The 14,608-nt window shown below is 37.6% G+C and overlaps 2 protein-coding genes across 3 annotated transcripts in view; one reads left to right on the top strand and one right to left on the bottom strand.

Moving 5' to 3' along the window:
* Window positions 1-9,383, top strand: part of LOC108972552 — a 49,970-nt gene extending 40,587 nt beyond the window's left edge. For both annotated transcript variants that reach the window (XM_018939181.1, XM_018939180.1), the window contains exons 3-5: window positions 8,098-8,318; window positions 8,374-8,766; window positions 8,825-9,383. In XM_018939181.1, coding sequence (XP_018794726.1) covers window positions 8,298-8,318; window positions 8,374-8,766; window positions 8,825-8,923 — 513 coding nt within the window. In that variant the 5' untranslated portion in view covers window positions 8,098-8,297 and the 3' untranslated portion in view covers window positions 8,924-9,383. The remainder of the gene's footprint in view (window positions 1-8,097; window positions 8,319-8,373; window positions 8,767-8,824) is intronic.
* The window catches only part of LOC108972551 (synaptosomal-associated protein 25), a gene marked incomplete at its 5' end in the record, with an annotated part of 184,745 nt that overhangs the window by 66,631 nt on the left and 103,506 nt on the right, over window positions 1-14,608 (bottom strand).

Here is a 14,608-nt window from a genome sequence, read left to right as displayed (position 1 = left end):
TCAATATAACAAAAGCTTTAATATTATCTAAAATTGACTTCGGACTTTGTATTTACGGACATTGCGCTAATACAAATATTAAGCTCTTGAACGCACCCTACCACGCAGCAGTCAGAAGAAGCATTCGCGCCTTCCCAACGTCACCAATGAAGGCAATTCTATCTAAGCTGGATTACCACATATAAACTACCGGACCATGCGTAACACAATGATGCTAATACCGAGGCTACTTCACTGCAGAAATGAATTAATTTTTTCGCAAATCAATTGTTCTATACGAAATCCTAAGACTAGTCGTAAGCCGTTTACTATTATGCGTTGCTTAAGTCTAGTTCAACAGCTGAACATCATAACCACTTCATCATTTCTTAAAACTTCCGAGTATCCTCCAAGTGCGCTTCCAAGATCAATACCCTACTTAAGTRCCCAAAATATTCTACCAGCAGTAATGAGTACAAACAAAAGTTTAATGCGGTATTAGAGTCCTTATATGATGATTGGAACTTGTATTATACGGACGGATCCAAGTCAGACACCAGCACAACGTTTGCTGTGACAAACCAGCTAGGTGGTACTGTTATGGTCGGTTCCTTGCCATCCTACTGCTCGGTATTTACTGTCGAAGGAGCCGCAATATGTACAATTTGCTTCTCGAATGGGAAATAAATGCATTATATGTACCGACAGTAGATCAGCAATTGAAGCTATATTTAATACCAATAATGAACCTTTAATATCCACTATTCGTAGCATACTATTGCAAAGCAATAACTGTATAAAAATATTGTGGGTGCCTAGCCATATCAGAATTCATGGCAACGAAATTGCCGATAAAAAAGCTAAAGAAGCTTTCAAACAACCACTCACTTCTTTGACTATTTCACCGATAAAGATATACGCAGACTTGTTGAAACATACCTAAATGAAATCCAAGTAAGAGAATGGAGTAATCACGATCACCACTACAAAAAATTTAATCCTGCGGGAACAAAGCCTTTATACCCAGGAAAAGCAACTTGTAAAAATATAAGGACATTTATAAGACTTCGAATAGGACACACAACTGCTACACATGCTCACATCTTAAATGGCGTAAATAAACCAAATTGCGTGTTCTGCGGATCAAAAGTTATACACCTCCTCGATACCTGCCCGGCACTTCAACGAATCAGAGCTAATGTGTTTCTAACAAAAAACCTTCTTTATATCTAGATATATATATTTATGTAAGCTTTTATAAAATAAAAATAAAAAAAAATATCTAGAACGGACTGATGACAGTAACATAGAAATCATAGCTAAATATATTTCGCTTTGCATATTAAATATTTAGTTTAGTTACATACATGCACCCATTTACTTTTGCTTTGAAATTTATCATTATAATTTATCTAAATTTACGTTATATAAATCGATCTCAAATGTGAATATAATAGACTAAGATTTTATAATATAAGCTGAAGGCCCTGGCAGCCAGAGCTTTATATCTATAAGTGGAACGATTATTTATAATTATTTCTCTTTTAAATAAATAAATAAATAAAAAATATAGAGTGGTATAACAACTCAGTCCACTCTACGATAAAAGGAAACCTAGAGATGTAATTGAAGGTAGAACAGATAAAGCCAAAATATACAAAACTTTAGAGGATAATAAAAAGCGTACAATTGAAAACTTGAACGAACAGCGCGAATGTTTTCAAAATACGGGACAGGAAGGGTATGTGAAGAACTATAAGGCTCTTAGGCATAAATATGAACTAAGATATCGCAAACTAAATTTATAAAACAAACACTCTTCCAATATTAAAAAAAAACAAAAAAATTCAGGTGATTTTCTGAGGATCCTAACCTCTTTGATGATACTACTGGCATTGACACTAAGCAAACCTCATCTCACAATAGAAAATATTTAAACTAATCTTAGATTGAAGACGTCCAACTTGCAGAAACCTACGACACTGTAGTACATATAATAAATATAGAGGAAATATTAGGTATAATCGACACAATTCATAAAAATATAGAACATGCTGGTCTACAGCAAAACGCAACTTAACAATATAAAAAGTAAAGATTTAACTTTAATACCGCATAGACAGCGAAGAGGCCTAATTAATATTTTTGGAACCGCTCAAAAATGGTTATTCGGCACCATGAATGATAATGATAGGCAAGAAATAGAAGCACATCTGAATTCAATAGATACAAATAACCATAAAGCAATTAAAAATCTTAATAGTCAGATAAGCATCTTTACACTTTAATAAAACTTTCTCTAAACTCAAGTCTATTAAAGAAACCGACCGTAACATGATAAATTCGAAATTAAATAGTATAAATAAAGTTAACAATGAAATACAAAGACATATTCAATACAATGACTTTACAATTATACAACATAATATCGAACATAATATCGAACACATAAATAACTAAGTTCGGAATAGATTTCAATAAACTGCAAAATATTAAATTGGGAACTCTTAATGATAGCAATGGGAATATAATATTGCCATTAAAATACCAAAATATTCTATCTCTCTTCCAATAAACCATTGTATCAATAATTGCATTAAAGAAATTAAATAGCAAAAATAACAATGTTAAAAAAACCGACATGATCACTCAGGAGAGTGCTGCATCAAAGGGAGGAGTTACGTCGCCGTCGTTGCAAGACAAATCGCTGCCGACGTCGCCGTCACCCAACTTCCACATTGACTGGTCTGCATAAATTCAACTAAAGCATATTTACTACAAGTAACACAATACTTACTAAATTTCATATTTTTGCAAATCTCTTTCCTACGGTGGTCATGTTACGATAAATTGCAATAATGCTATACATTATTATATGCCAACTAAAAAAATTTTGTAAACGAAAAATTAGACTAAGAAATTTTAGTTTTATTCAATAAAAGTTTAGAAATAATTTGGACACTGAAGTGTACGGTTGCTTTAATGATATTTCTCATTTGCCGCGTGGTTATGTTCGGTGGTGATAATTTCCATTTGTTCGTTTTTATCTGTAATGTCGACAACRATATTTTTGCAGTGCAGGAATTTGGTTTCAGGGAAATTTAGCACCAAATCATGTTGAATACTGAGTAGTATTGGTAGATCGCAGAGGGTAGGATAACTCATTTCAATGGGAATTTTATTTTGATTTTTGAAACAGTTTAAAGGAGTTCTGTCGTTGCAGCGTTTGATCGTATCTCGGAGTTAAAATTTTGCCGTGACAGGGCATCCACCACGTAATTTTCCTCGCCTGTGTTCATCAATAATTACCTTACACCGTTGATTTTTGAATGCGTGTTTCTATCTGAGACGGCAAAGGTAAGGAACTGGTAATCAGTGAAAATATTTATATCGCTTGCTCCATAGAGGTAATTTGCAATTTACCTACAGACCAGACAATAGCTAATGATTGTCGCTCATTCGTGGCGTAGTGTGTCCCCCTTGTTTTAGCGTGCGTGAACACATAGGTATGACATCTCCGGATGCCAGGATAATTCTCAATCTTTCGAAAGTATTACGTTGAGTTTTGTTAAACTCAATCGAGACCCGTTTGGACATGTGCTTGCTCACCGAACCATTTTCTCCTTTGAGAATGTTGGTTAAGGGCCTTGCTATTGCTGCGAAGTCCTTAATAAAACCCCTGTAATAACTACCTAAACCAAGAAACGACGCACGCTCAACAGGCTCAACAGATTTTTCGGCTCAGCACACTCTTCTATCGCCCTGACCTTTTCAGGATCAGCTTTAGTCCCGTTTTGGGTCACTAGAAAACCCAAGAATTCAATGCTCTCTTTAAAGAACTTAGTTTTCTCTCATGCTACTCTCATGTTTGTATCGGACAAGCACTTTAAGACCGTATCAATATGTTGCACATGGTCAATTTCGTTTTTAGAAACGATTATTACGTCATCTACACTGCGAATGATGTTTTATCTCGGCCTTGTTCCGATAGATCAATTGTAAACAGGATAATATATAATTTAGAGTATATGGGCCTGCAGTTTATAGTGCGGATTGTAGCAATAACTAGGTATTGAATGACCTTAGAGGTCGAAGACCTTTTATGCCCGGTTTCACAGTCCATACTTATGTTGTACTTAAGATAAAACAAGAAAATAGTGTTTTACAGTTCTTACTTATGTAATGCTTAAGTACTGAAAAGGGGAGACTTAAGCACTGCTGAAATAACAGCTGATTTGTGTTTTGAATTTTCAGTTATTTGTGAAAAAAAGAATAGTAAGATATAACAAATTATATTTTGTGAAAAAAATATGGAATCGGATTGGGATTGCGATTTTGACAGTGACCCAGAATACGATGTCCTCTGGAATGTTATAATAATGCGACGAACAAAAGAAATCAGGTCCCGGCCAAAATTCTTCAAGCTGTATGACGATAAAGATTTCGGCGACAGATTTCGGATTAKCAAAAACACAGCCTGGAATGTGCTCGTCTGAAATCGACTACAAATTGAACACAAAACCAAGTGGTACATCTAAATTGCCTTAAACGACTCAATTATGTATACATTTCTTTTAGGAATCATGCATTATCACCAGAACAAATGCTTTTGCTTACATTGAGGTTTTATGCTACGGGAAGTATGTTGAGGRCAGTAGGAGATTTATTTGGAATATCTAAAAGTACGGTATCAAGAGTTATAATAGTAGTTTCGTACCACATATGCTAAAAACGGAAAGAGACCTGAAAAAGTCCCAGAGAGATTTTTTTAAATTAGCTAAATTTCCTCGAGTGATCGCAGCAATTGATTGCACTCATGTAAAAATAATTTCTCCAGTTAAAGAAAGCCCAAAAAACTTCACTCAAAAACTTTTTATATACTTTATATACAGGGGGGGGGGGGGGAAATGCAGGGTTATTTCGTAATAGAAAAGGTATATTTTCCATGAACGTCCAGACGTTATGTGATAGTAACATCCGCATGTTGCACGGTKSCCTGGATCCACTCATGATGCTACTATTATCCGTAACTCTCGAATTCATTGTCGAATAGAATCCGGAGAATTTGGTTCTGGAATAGTAGTTGCAGACAGTGGTTATGAAGATAACCACTTCGTGATTACGCCACTAATGCATGTCAATACGAGTGCCGAAAATATTTTTAACGAGTCTCATATAAGAACACGGAATTGTATCGAGCGCTCATATGGAGTCTGGAAGCGTACATTTCCGGTATTATGACTGGGCTTGCGCTTGCATCTATAAAAAGCCCAAAGCATTATTGCTGCAACAGCAGTATTACACAACATCTGAGCAATTATCGCGATATAATGGCTCCGCCACTTTCAAATGAAATTGAAGATGTTGTAAACAATATGATTAATATACCCAATAATCGCAATGCTGAAAGTCATACAATAAATAATGTTACCAGAATAGTAATGTTTAATAGATAATTACTTCAGTTTATTGTAGTTTAATAAATACGTTTAGAATTTTACATATATGTATTTTTTATTTCACCCTTCCAGCTCMTTTTTCTTTCTTTCCAAATCTACTGCTAAAATTTTCATTTCCAAATCATGTTTTTCTTTCATCAACTTCGTTGATAGGTTGTTACTTTCTTCTAATAGTTTCATTCTGTGTTCGTGCTCCGCATATATTATTTTTATTTCCGCTTCAAATTTTTCTTCCGTCCATTATGTTTTTATATCTGCTAACTTTGCTTGGACATTTTTCGCAGATTTTTTTGATTTTTGTTCAAATTCTAGTTTTGAGTTTTTTGGTATTTTCAACTTGCTGGCATCATATTTGTTCCAAAGCTGGTTTGATTCAACGTTTAATGTAACGTTGTCGGATTCTAAAAGATAGATTTCTTTGTAATGAGTTTGGTATTTTTTTACTTTAACATTTTTTACCATTTATTCCTTTATAATTTCCACTTCGGTCGTATTTTCGATACCCTCTATGCTTTCTAATGTATCTTTCTCCAATATCACGGACTCTATTTTAGAGAATTGCAATTACATCACTAACTTGCTTCTCATGCAACACAGTCAAAGGTTTTTCATCAAACTCAGTTAACAATTTCTTTGATGATCCAGTTAAATAAAAAGATCTATTATCCTCTGCAACTCGCTTTTTTACCTCTCTTTTTAGATTTAGATACTTTTTCTTCAATATTTTTGCACTGCGGTGGCAGCCAGATGGACACTGTGAATTGAAATCATATTCGATACGCTTCCATRCGGCATCTTTTTTAGCGTTCGTGCAAGTGTCCGTCCGCTTGCATTCAATGACAGCTTTATATTTCTCCACTAGTTCCAATAGCTGCTCCGACTCCCTTGCGGCGAAATTCGGGGTCCTTTTCTGGCTTTCATCCATTTACGAAATAACTTTCCATCCAAATTTATACGTTGTCTATAATAATTTAAATATTTCAGTCATATGTTTGTGGATGACATTTGTAAAACATATGTTGCTCACAACGTTGCCATATATCATAATAAAATTTTATAGAAATTAAGCATTGACTGTGTAACGCACACGACTACTCTGTTTGCAACAATGCTTAACAAAGATTTTACTTAGGCACAACTTAAGTATGGACTGTGAAACCGGGCATTATTCTTGTCAGTATCACATCTGTGAAGTTTACTCTGCCACAGTAATGATACTGCAATTGCTCAGATTTGTAATTGTAGTTAATAGTGTTGTTACGTAAGTTTAACGCTATTTATCGAGTGCTATAATTGCATCAAATGAGTTAAGTGTGTAGCACGAAGAATGGAGAGATTAGCCCAAAAATTTTCATAAGTTTCTTACTAGTTACTTTGCTCGAACCATGTATCGAGCGTACAGTGAAATGGCTTTCGACAGAAATTATTAATTATAGCTCCTTTACGGGCTTAATGTAATTTTTTGGCGCAACTGTGTCAATTAATATTTTTATACTTTTCCCACCGAGCTGTCGCTTGATATATGGCAATCGGGAGCTGGAAGTAGACTTTTGATCTTTTTTTTCCGAATCTGGGGCGACCTGAAAATCATTGTTCAATCGCTGCCGCCTTGGTCCTGTTGCCCTATCTGACGTATTGTACCTTTTTTGCCTGCCTAAACTTAGAAGACGAGTCAACTTCCATTGGTTCGGGGCTCTTCTTTTTTATTCCTATCTTGCTGGCTGTTGTTACCCTGCTGCTTTTTTTACAAAATAGGGGTTCCTCTCACCACTACGTTTAGCTTTATAGCTTCTACCTTGTGTGCGAGCGGTCGATTTCCATTATTTTCTCGCGTCTGTTCTCTTTCTGCAATAGCTTTGACATAGGAAGCGGAAAACATACTGGTTGACTYTACTTCTCTGTCTAGCGCTAATGCAGACGCTAAATCTTTTGGCTGTGTCGGGAAAACAATAGCCTTAAGGGACTTTTTCAAGCCAGAAGTGGAGGAGTGGAGTGCATCTGCCTTGACTTCTGCCGAATGAAAGTCTCCTTTGTAACTAGGGTAAACTTTCTTTCGATCTCAGGCTTTGCCTCAATAGTCGTCGCGAAGTTCTATCTGCCTATGAACAATCTAGCCGAGCTATGATTGCATTGAAATTAGGTAATGTGTTGTGAGACACTAGCACAGCTCTTGCTGCACCCCTTACTTTATTTCTGATGATTGTTATCGATTGGCGATGCGTGCTGCTGTCGTTAAATGGTTTAAATCACACCTGATTTTTGAATTTACTCAAATTCTTTGATAAACTATCACTTGTGGTGCTTGAACGCTCAAATTGTTAACTTTTGCGCTTATATCATTAAGCTGTGCCTAGAATCTTTGCCCTTGCTGCGATCTGCACTAGCTCTTGCTCTTGATTAATATTCATGTCGCATTGTGTGTGRCTATCGCTAACTTCTACGTTCACCTGATAGTTGCTTTCCTTTGTCTAATTTTATTTTAATATTTTCAATTGCTTCTAACCAGCTCATATGCGCTATTATATTACACCGAAATTTGTATATTGTCGCGAAATATGGCTATGTTCGTAAATGCATCATGACTTGCAGCATAAGCACCAGTAGCAACACTGCAAGTTTGACGTTTGATACTTCTTATACAATTTTTGACAATTTGCAGACACATTGGTTTGCATTTTTGAACGCGTATAATACTAAATTGGAAATTTTGCTGAATCTAACACTAGACGAAATTTGTGAGCAGAGAAATGATACATTTTCTTTAAATTTAAGAAAAAGAAGGGTATTGAAGTCAAAAAGAAATCGTTTATTAAAACAATAAAGTCGTTTCCCGAGGACATTTTCTATTCCCATTTCCGAATGAATTTAGCCACTTTTAAGGTAAGGTTTTATAAGTTTTATGAAAATTACTAATTTATAGTTTTATTTTAATTAGGCTTTGGAAAAGACTTTGACTCCACACTGGGTAACTGCAAGGCTTGGCCGTGATGGTCGTTCGTTAGAGAATTGTCTGTACATGACATTATGGAAGCTATGTAATAACAGGGTGACGTTCCGACAGCCTTCGGTTCGCTTCCACATTTCAAAAGGAACATCACACCGTGTATTTAACAAAACAATCCAAGCCATTTGTAATCTTAAAAGCGAAATAAAATGGCCGTCTATTGACCGTCAGCAAGAGGTCATGACAAATTTTGAAAATAGCAGAAAAAATCCCTTTACTTTTGTTATGCGATGTTTAGATGGAACGCATTTTAACATACCTTCCCCAAGTGTAGATGCGATTAGTTATTATGATCGCAAAGGAAACCACTCAGTATCCATKAAGGTTTGATTTACATTCTTCCACCTCATTATTTTTATCACTTTAATTTATTATCTTCCAGGCTATATGCGACAGCCAATATCGTTTCCTAGATGTGTTTATTGAATATCCATTGAGTTGCTACGATGCCAATGTTTGGACAAATAGCCCAATATTTTAAGCAATAACATCTGGCGAGTTACAGCTGGCACCAAGTGCTGTTATATTGGGGGACTCTGCGTACCCCATATCAAAATTTCTAATGATACCTCACAGAGACAATGGGCATCTCAGTAGGGAACAGAAGATTTTCAATACCCGTTTAAGTTCAACGCGAGTATTTATAGAACAAACTTTCGGGATTTTTAAGAAACAGTTTAAAATTTTAAATTATATTGAAACTTCGAGCATTAAAGCCACATCTACTGTAATACTCGCTTGCGCTATCTTATGCAATTTTATCATAAATAAGGGAGGTTATTCTGAACATATTAACGATACAATAACACATGCTGATATGGAAACCTACAATGACATCGAAGGAATTTAAGATGCCCCCATTCGCCGTGTTGATTCAGATGATATCAAGGGAATCGATAGAGAAACTATTTTACCACTCAGTTTTCATCATAAAAAATTTACTTTACCTCACCTTCCTTTATTTGAATAATTTTTTTATTACTTTTTCTGATGAACTTTATTTTAATTATTATTGTTTTCATTAAAAAGAAAAAACATTTATTTAACTAAACCTAGTTTCAATAAAAAGATAAGGTGAGCTTCTTACACATATAGAAAATAAAAAGGTAAATTTCAGTTCTTTACCACAGGCTAAATACTTATCTATTCATATTAACACTATTTTTTTAAATAATTTGCCAACACCGATTTCATGTCTAGTAGAGCTTTTATTCTTTCTTTTTCTAGAGACAGCTTGTCCCTCTCCAAAGCCATGACCTCGTTATGTCGAGCTTCTTCTTTAACCGCCTCTGCTTCGAAAACTTTAAAATATCTTTGTTAGACGTCGCTCGAGGACGAGTGGCTCTCTGACTGCTAGTCGGTGGAGAATCTGGAGACTCAATATTTATTTCAATTGAAGATGTGGGCAACGTTGACTGTACCATATCCAAAGAGGCTTGCAAATTTGCTATTGAAGGAGTAATTGAGTGCTTGTACCATAAACTTCGTGGAAGTCCTCAAAATACCTCCAGGATGTAGCTTCTTAATGCGCTTGTACGTTACAAAGAGATTTAAGAATTTTCTCTGTGCTGTGGTGCTGTCCAGTCTTATATGTGGATTTACATTTTTAACTTCGGTCACAACTTTCTTCCACAATACATTTTTTCCTTCTACCCGATTTAAACTCGTTCTCCATATTCAACCGTACTCTCAGCAATAACTGTGTCTTCGCATTACTGAGACTAAAAATTTAAAAATAATAATTTATACACTTATTATTAACATAATTTAACTAAATTTCAATACAAAAATTAAAATAAAACAGTTTTGCACTTACTTTTCGTCAGACATCGTAGTTAAATGCAATAAACAATTTTTTGATAGAAATTATGAGTGACAGCTGATAGAAGTGTTGTCTTTTTGAACGCTTGATTATTGCAGTGCTGCAATATTGGCATTTCTGAACGTTCTGTTTGTTATGCAATCGCCATGATGCATTTACCAACATAGCCTATATTATATATGAACGGCTTAAGTATGAAGCACGTATGTAAATATTTTATGTTATATTCTTTATGTACTTTTATTTAGAATATCTTGATATAAACATATCACGCAGCGGTTCAGTTAAAATTTTGGTATGATTTGAAAAAGATTGTAATGAACATATATACAATTACGAGACATTCCTAATCTGAGTGTATATTCTCGTTCGTTGGGCGCCAATTATGTTGGGTTTTCTGACGATTATGTTATTGTCCTTTAAGAGTCAATATTGTAACGGCGAGGCCGGAGCAAGTACCTTTATTATAGATGAAATAAAGGAAACAAACTGAACTTAAGATTGAACTCTAAAAATATTATTGAACCTAATATCATTAGTGTGCGTTACTATATCCGGTAAGCTCAATCAGCATACACCAACACAGTCGCTTGCGACATAGGCTAGTGTCGGGTTACCGCTGCTGGCCGCAGTGGCTGGGCAACAAACTTATGCGTCAGCAGAATGTTGCAATGTAAATGTAAACAAAGTGAATTGCACCATTCTTGCATTTCACAAACTAAAAGTGCAATCCTTACGTGTTATCTTATATACTTACATACAGCATACTATCCGTTTATGTTTATAGGGTACAATCATTCCAAAAAAAATCTTAACATTTCATTAAAATGACCGGTACGATAATGAAATTCGTGTAATTTAAATTTGATAAAACTAAAATGTGGGACGAGCTACAATATATTATATTATATTTCAACGTTTAATACAACATGGCAACACCATGTCAGCAAGTCAGCAAGTCAGCTGCGCCTGGCTTACAAGAAACACTGAAACGAATACAACACAAAACGAAACAAGGAATACCTAGGTAACCGCTAGGCTTGAAGACACCCGCGGTTATTACTATATAGGACTACACATCATACGATCAACTCTCTTCTTCTGCTGACAGCCATCGCGTGCACATCGAGTAACCACAGCACAATAACCACCACAACTGGTGACCCCGACCTCGACAAACTCGTGTCTTTGGTAGACAAAAGAGAATACATTGCACTACCAGCAGAAATTAATTCGCTCCAAGAATCAACAAAAACATCAGCAGTCGAATCACGCATTTCCCGTCTCGAAGCTTMGATTAATGAGCTAGTTTCCAGTTTAAAGTAGCAGAGCATATCTCGTTCCCGTTCTCGTCAGCGCTTTCGTTCGCGCACATCTCCACCAGCATTGACACGTGTTGGTATCACCAACGACACGTGTTGGTATCACCAAAATTTCGGCAATAAAGCTAAACGTTGCCGATCGCCGTGCTCATTTCAGGGAAACCTCCCGTCGGACCGTTAGTGGCGGTAAACGGCTCCTCACGCGAATCAAACTGCCTTTTCATAACAGATCGCGCCACCAAAATCCAATTCCTGGTGGATACTGGCGCTGATCTCTGCACTTTTCCTAAATCTCTCGCACCGTGGCCGTCCGAACGAATCAACTATAATCTCACAGCASCAAATGGATCTACGATTAATACCTACGGTTGCATAACTCTAACACTAAACCTTGGCCTCAGACGAAATTTTACATGGCGCTTCGTGGTGGCGGACATAATGAAACCTATTATTGGCGCAGACTTTTTWGCTCATTTCGGCATCTTACCCGACCTCAAGAATAGCTGCCTTATCGACTCAATAACTGGACTAAAAGCCGCATGTAAGCTATCTCCATCAAAAATCATTTCGGAAATTAAAGTACTGCCCGTCGATCCTATRTGGGCAGACGCWCTAAAGGAGTTCCCTAACCTGACAAAGCCGGAAGGAATCTGTCAGCCAACAAAACATAVGACGCAGCACCACATTTCTACTACACCAGGCCCTCCAGTTTCGTGTAAAGCTCGAAGACTTATTCCCGACAAACTTAAAGTTGCCAAGACAGAGTTCGAGTAAATGTTACAACTAGGAATCGCTCAACGTTCGAAGAGCTCTTGGTCATCTCCGCTCCACATGGTTCCATAGAAGTCTGTTGAATGGCGACCTTGTGGAGAGAGACTTAACGCCCGTACATTGCCAGACCGATATCCTGTTCGGGTCTTCGAAGACTTTACTGCCAATCTAACTAGCAAAACAGTATTTTCAACAATTGATCTAGTGCGAGCTTTTAATCAAATACCTGTATCCAAAGAAGATATCGACAAAACTGCAATTATAACACCGTTTGGTCTTTTCGAATATCCGTTCATGACGATCGGACTTCGGAATGCCGCACAAACATTTAAACGATTTATACATAGACGACATCCTAATCGCTTCCAAAGATGTTACGCAACACCGYAGTCATCTTCGCTTACTTTTCGAACGACTCACTAAGTATGGTGTCGTAATTAACACCGCTAAATGCCGTTTCGGTCAGTCCGAAGTGGACTTTTTGGGACACCGCATTTCAKCCAAAGGAATCTTACCTCTTCCTGGTRAARTAGACGCGATAGTTAACTACCCACGACCAAAAACGATCCGAAAACTGCGTGAGTTTCTCGGGATGATAAATTTCTACCGTAAATTTCTTAAAAACGCTGCTAAGTTACAGGCACCTCTGCACGAGWACATTCAAGGCACTTCAATAAAAGGTTCTCAGCCGGTTAGCTGGACACCAGAAAGGGATGCAGCGTTCGTTGAATGCAAAGAAGAGCTACGTAAAGCAACAATATTAGCATACCCGGATACAACGCTCCCTTGGGCAATATTTACTGATGCCTCAGAATATGCTATCGGCGCCGTCCTCCAACAACGGCGAGGACAACACTGGGAACCATTGGCCTTCTTCAGCCAAAAGCTTCAACCTGCTCTTAGAAAACACTGTCCGTACGACCGTGAGCTTCACGCTATCTACGCAGCTTTACGAAAATTTCGCTATATTTTCGAAGCACGACACATCACAATATTCACGGATCACAAACCTTTGCTACACGCTTTTTCTCAGGACCCCGATCGAGCGACACCCTGGCAATTCCACCGCCTAGATTTCATCAGCCAGTTTGCAACCGATATCCAACATATAGGCGGAAAAGACAACATCGTCGCAGATGCTCTTTCKCGCATCGAAGAAATTTCAATGGCAGTATCTTCAAACGAACTTGCTCAAGCACAAGCTGAGGACGGGGAACCTCAGCAAAGAATACAAAGGGAACAACACGATTCACTAAACTTGCGACCAGTCAACATTCCAGGCTGCAATAAGCCAATTTATTGCGACGTTTCGATCGATATTATTCGTCCATATGTTCCCACCGCGCTGAGGAAGAAAATATTCGACGCTCTCCACAGCATTAGTCATCCCGGAGCACGAGCTTCCGCCAAATTGGTAACGCAGCGATACATTTGGCCAAGCCTTAACCGCGYATGCCGTTTGTGGGCCCAAACATGCCTAGCTTGCCAACGAAATAAGGTATCTCGCCACGTTTTATCACCAATCCAAAACTTTCCAAGCCGCACAAGACGTTTCGAACATATCCACGTGGACATCATTGGTACATACGTACCTTCAAAGGGGTATCGCTACTGCTTGACAATTATCGATCATTTCACCARGTTCCCAGAGGCATTTCCCATTGATAGTGTCGACGCCGAATGTGTTGCCCGCACACTTTTTGCCGGATGAATATGCCGCTACGGTGTACCATTACAAATAACAACGGACCAAGGAACACAGTTTAAGAGCCAACTTTTTAGCGCTCTCGCTCGTCTCCTCGGCAGCAAACATATAAATACCACCACTTTCCATCCGCAGTCGAATGGAATGGTGGAACGTCTTCACCGTCACTTGAAGGATGCCATTCGTTGCCATGAAAACAGCTCATGGGTCGACATGCTACCCATCGTTCTCCTTGGAATTCGTGCCGCTTGGAAGGAAGATCTTGGAGCAACTCCTGCCGATCTCGTTTATGGAGAGCCAATTCACTTACCAGGTGAATTCCTAGCGMCTTCGCCACGATCTGGTTTGCCACCATCCAATTTGGCATTACTCTTGAGAAATTTCTTCGCAGACCTGGCACCACAACCCATTGTCCCTTGTTATGAAGGACCTCACCGAGTCATTTCAAGGCATGAAAAATATTTCATCGTAAACGTCAAAGGCGAAAACACTACAGTTTCGATCGACCGACTAAAGCCTGTTTATTTACTTCCCGACGATAAGCTC

This window comes from Bactrocera latifrons, unplaced genomic scaffold (assembly GCF_001853355.1).
Source record: "Bactrocera latifrons isolate USDA-ARS-PBARC rearing strain unplaced genomic scaffold, ASM185335v1 scaffold_407, whole genome shotgun sequence".
Lineage (NCBI taxonomy): Eukaryota > Metazoa > Arthropoda > Insecta > Diptera > Tephritidae > Bactrocera > Bactrocera latifrons.
The sequence above is the reverse complement of the archived record's forward strand: the minus strand, read 5'-3'. Positions and strand labels throughout refer to the sequence as shown.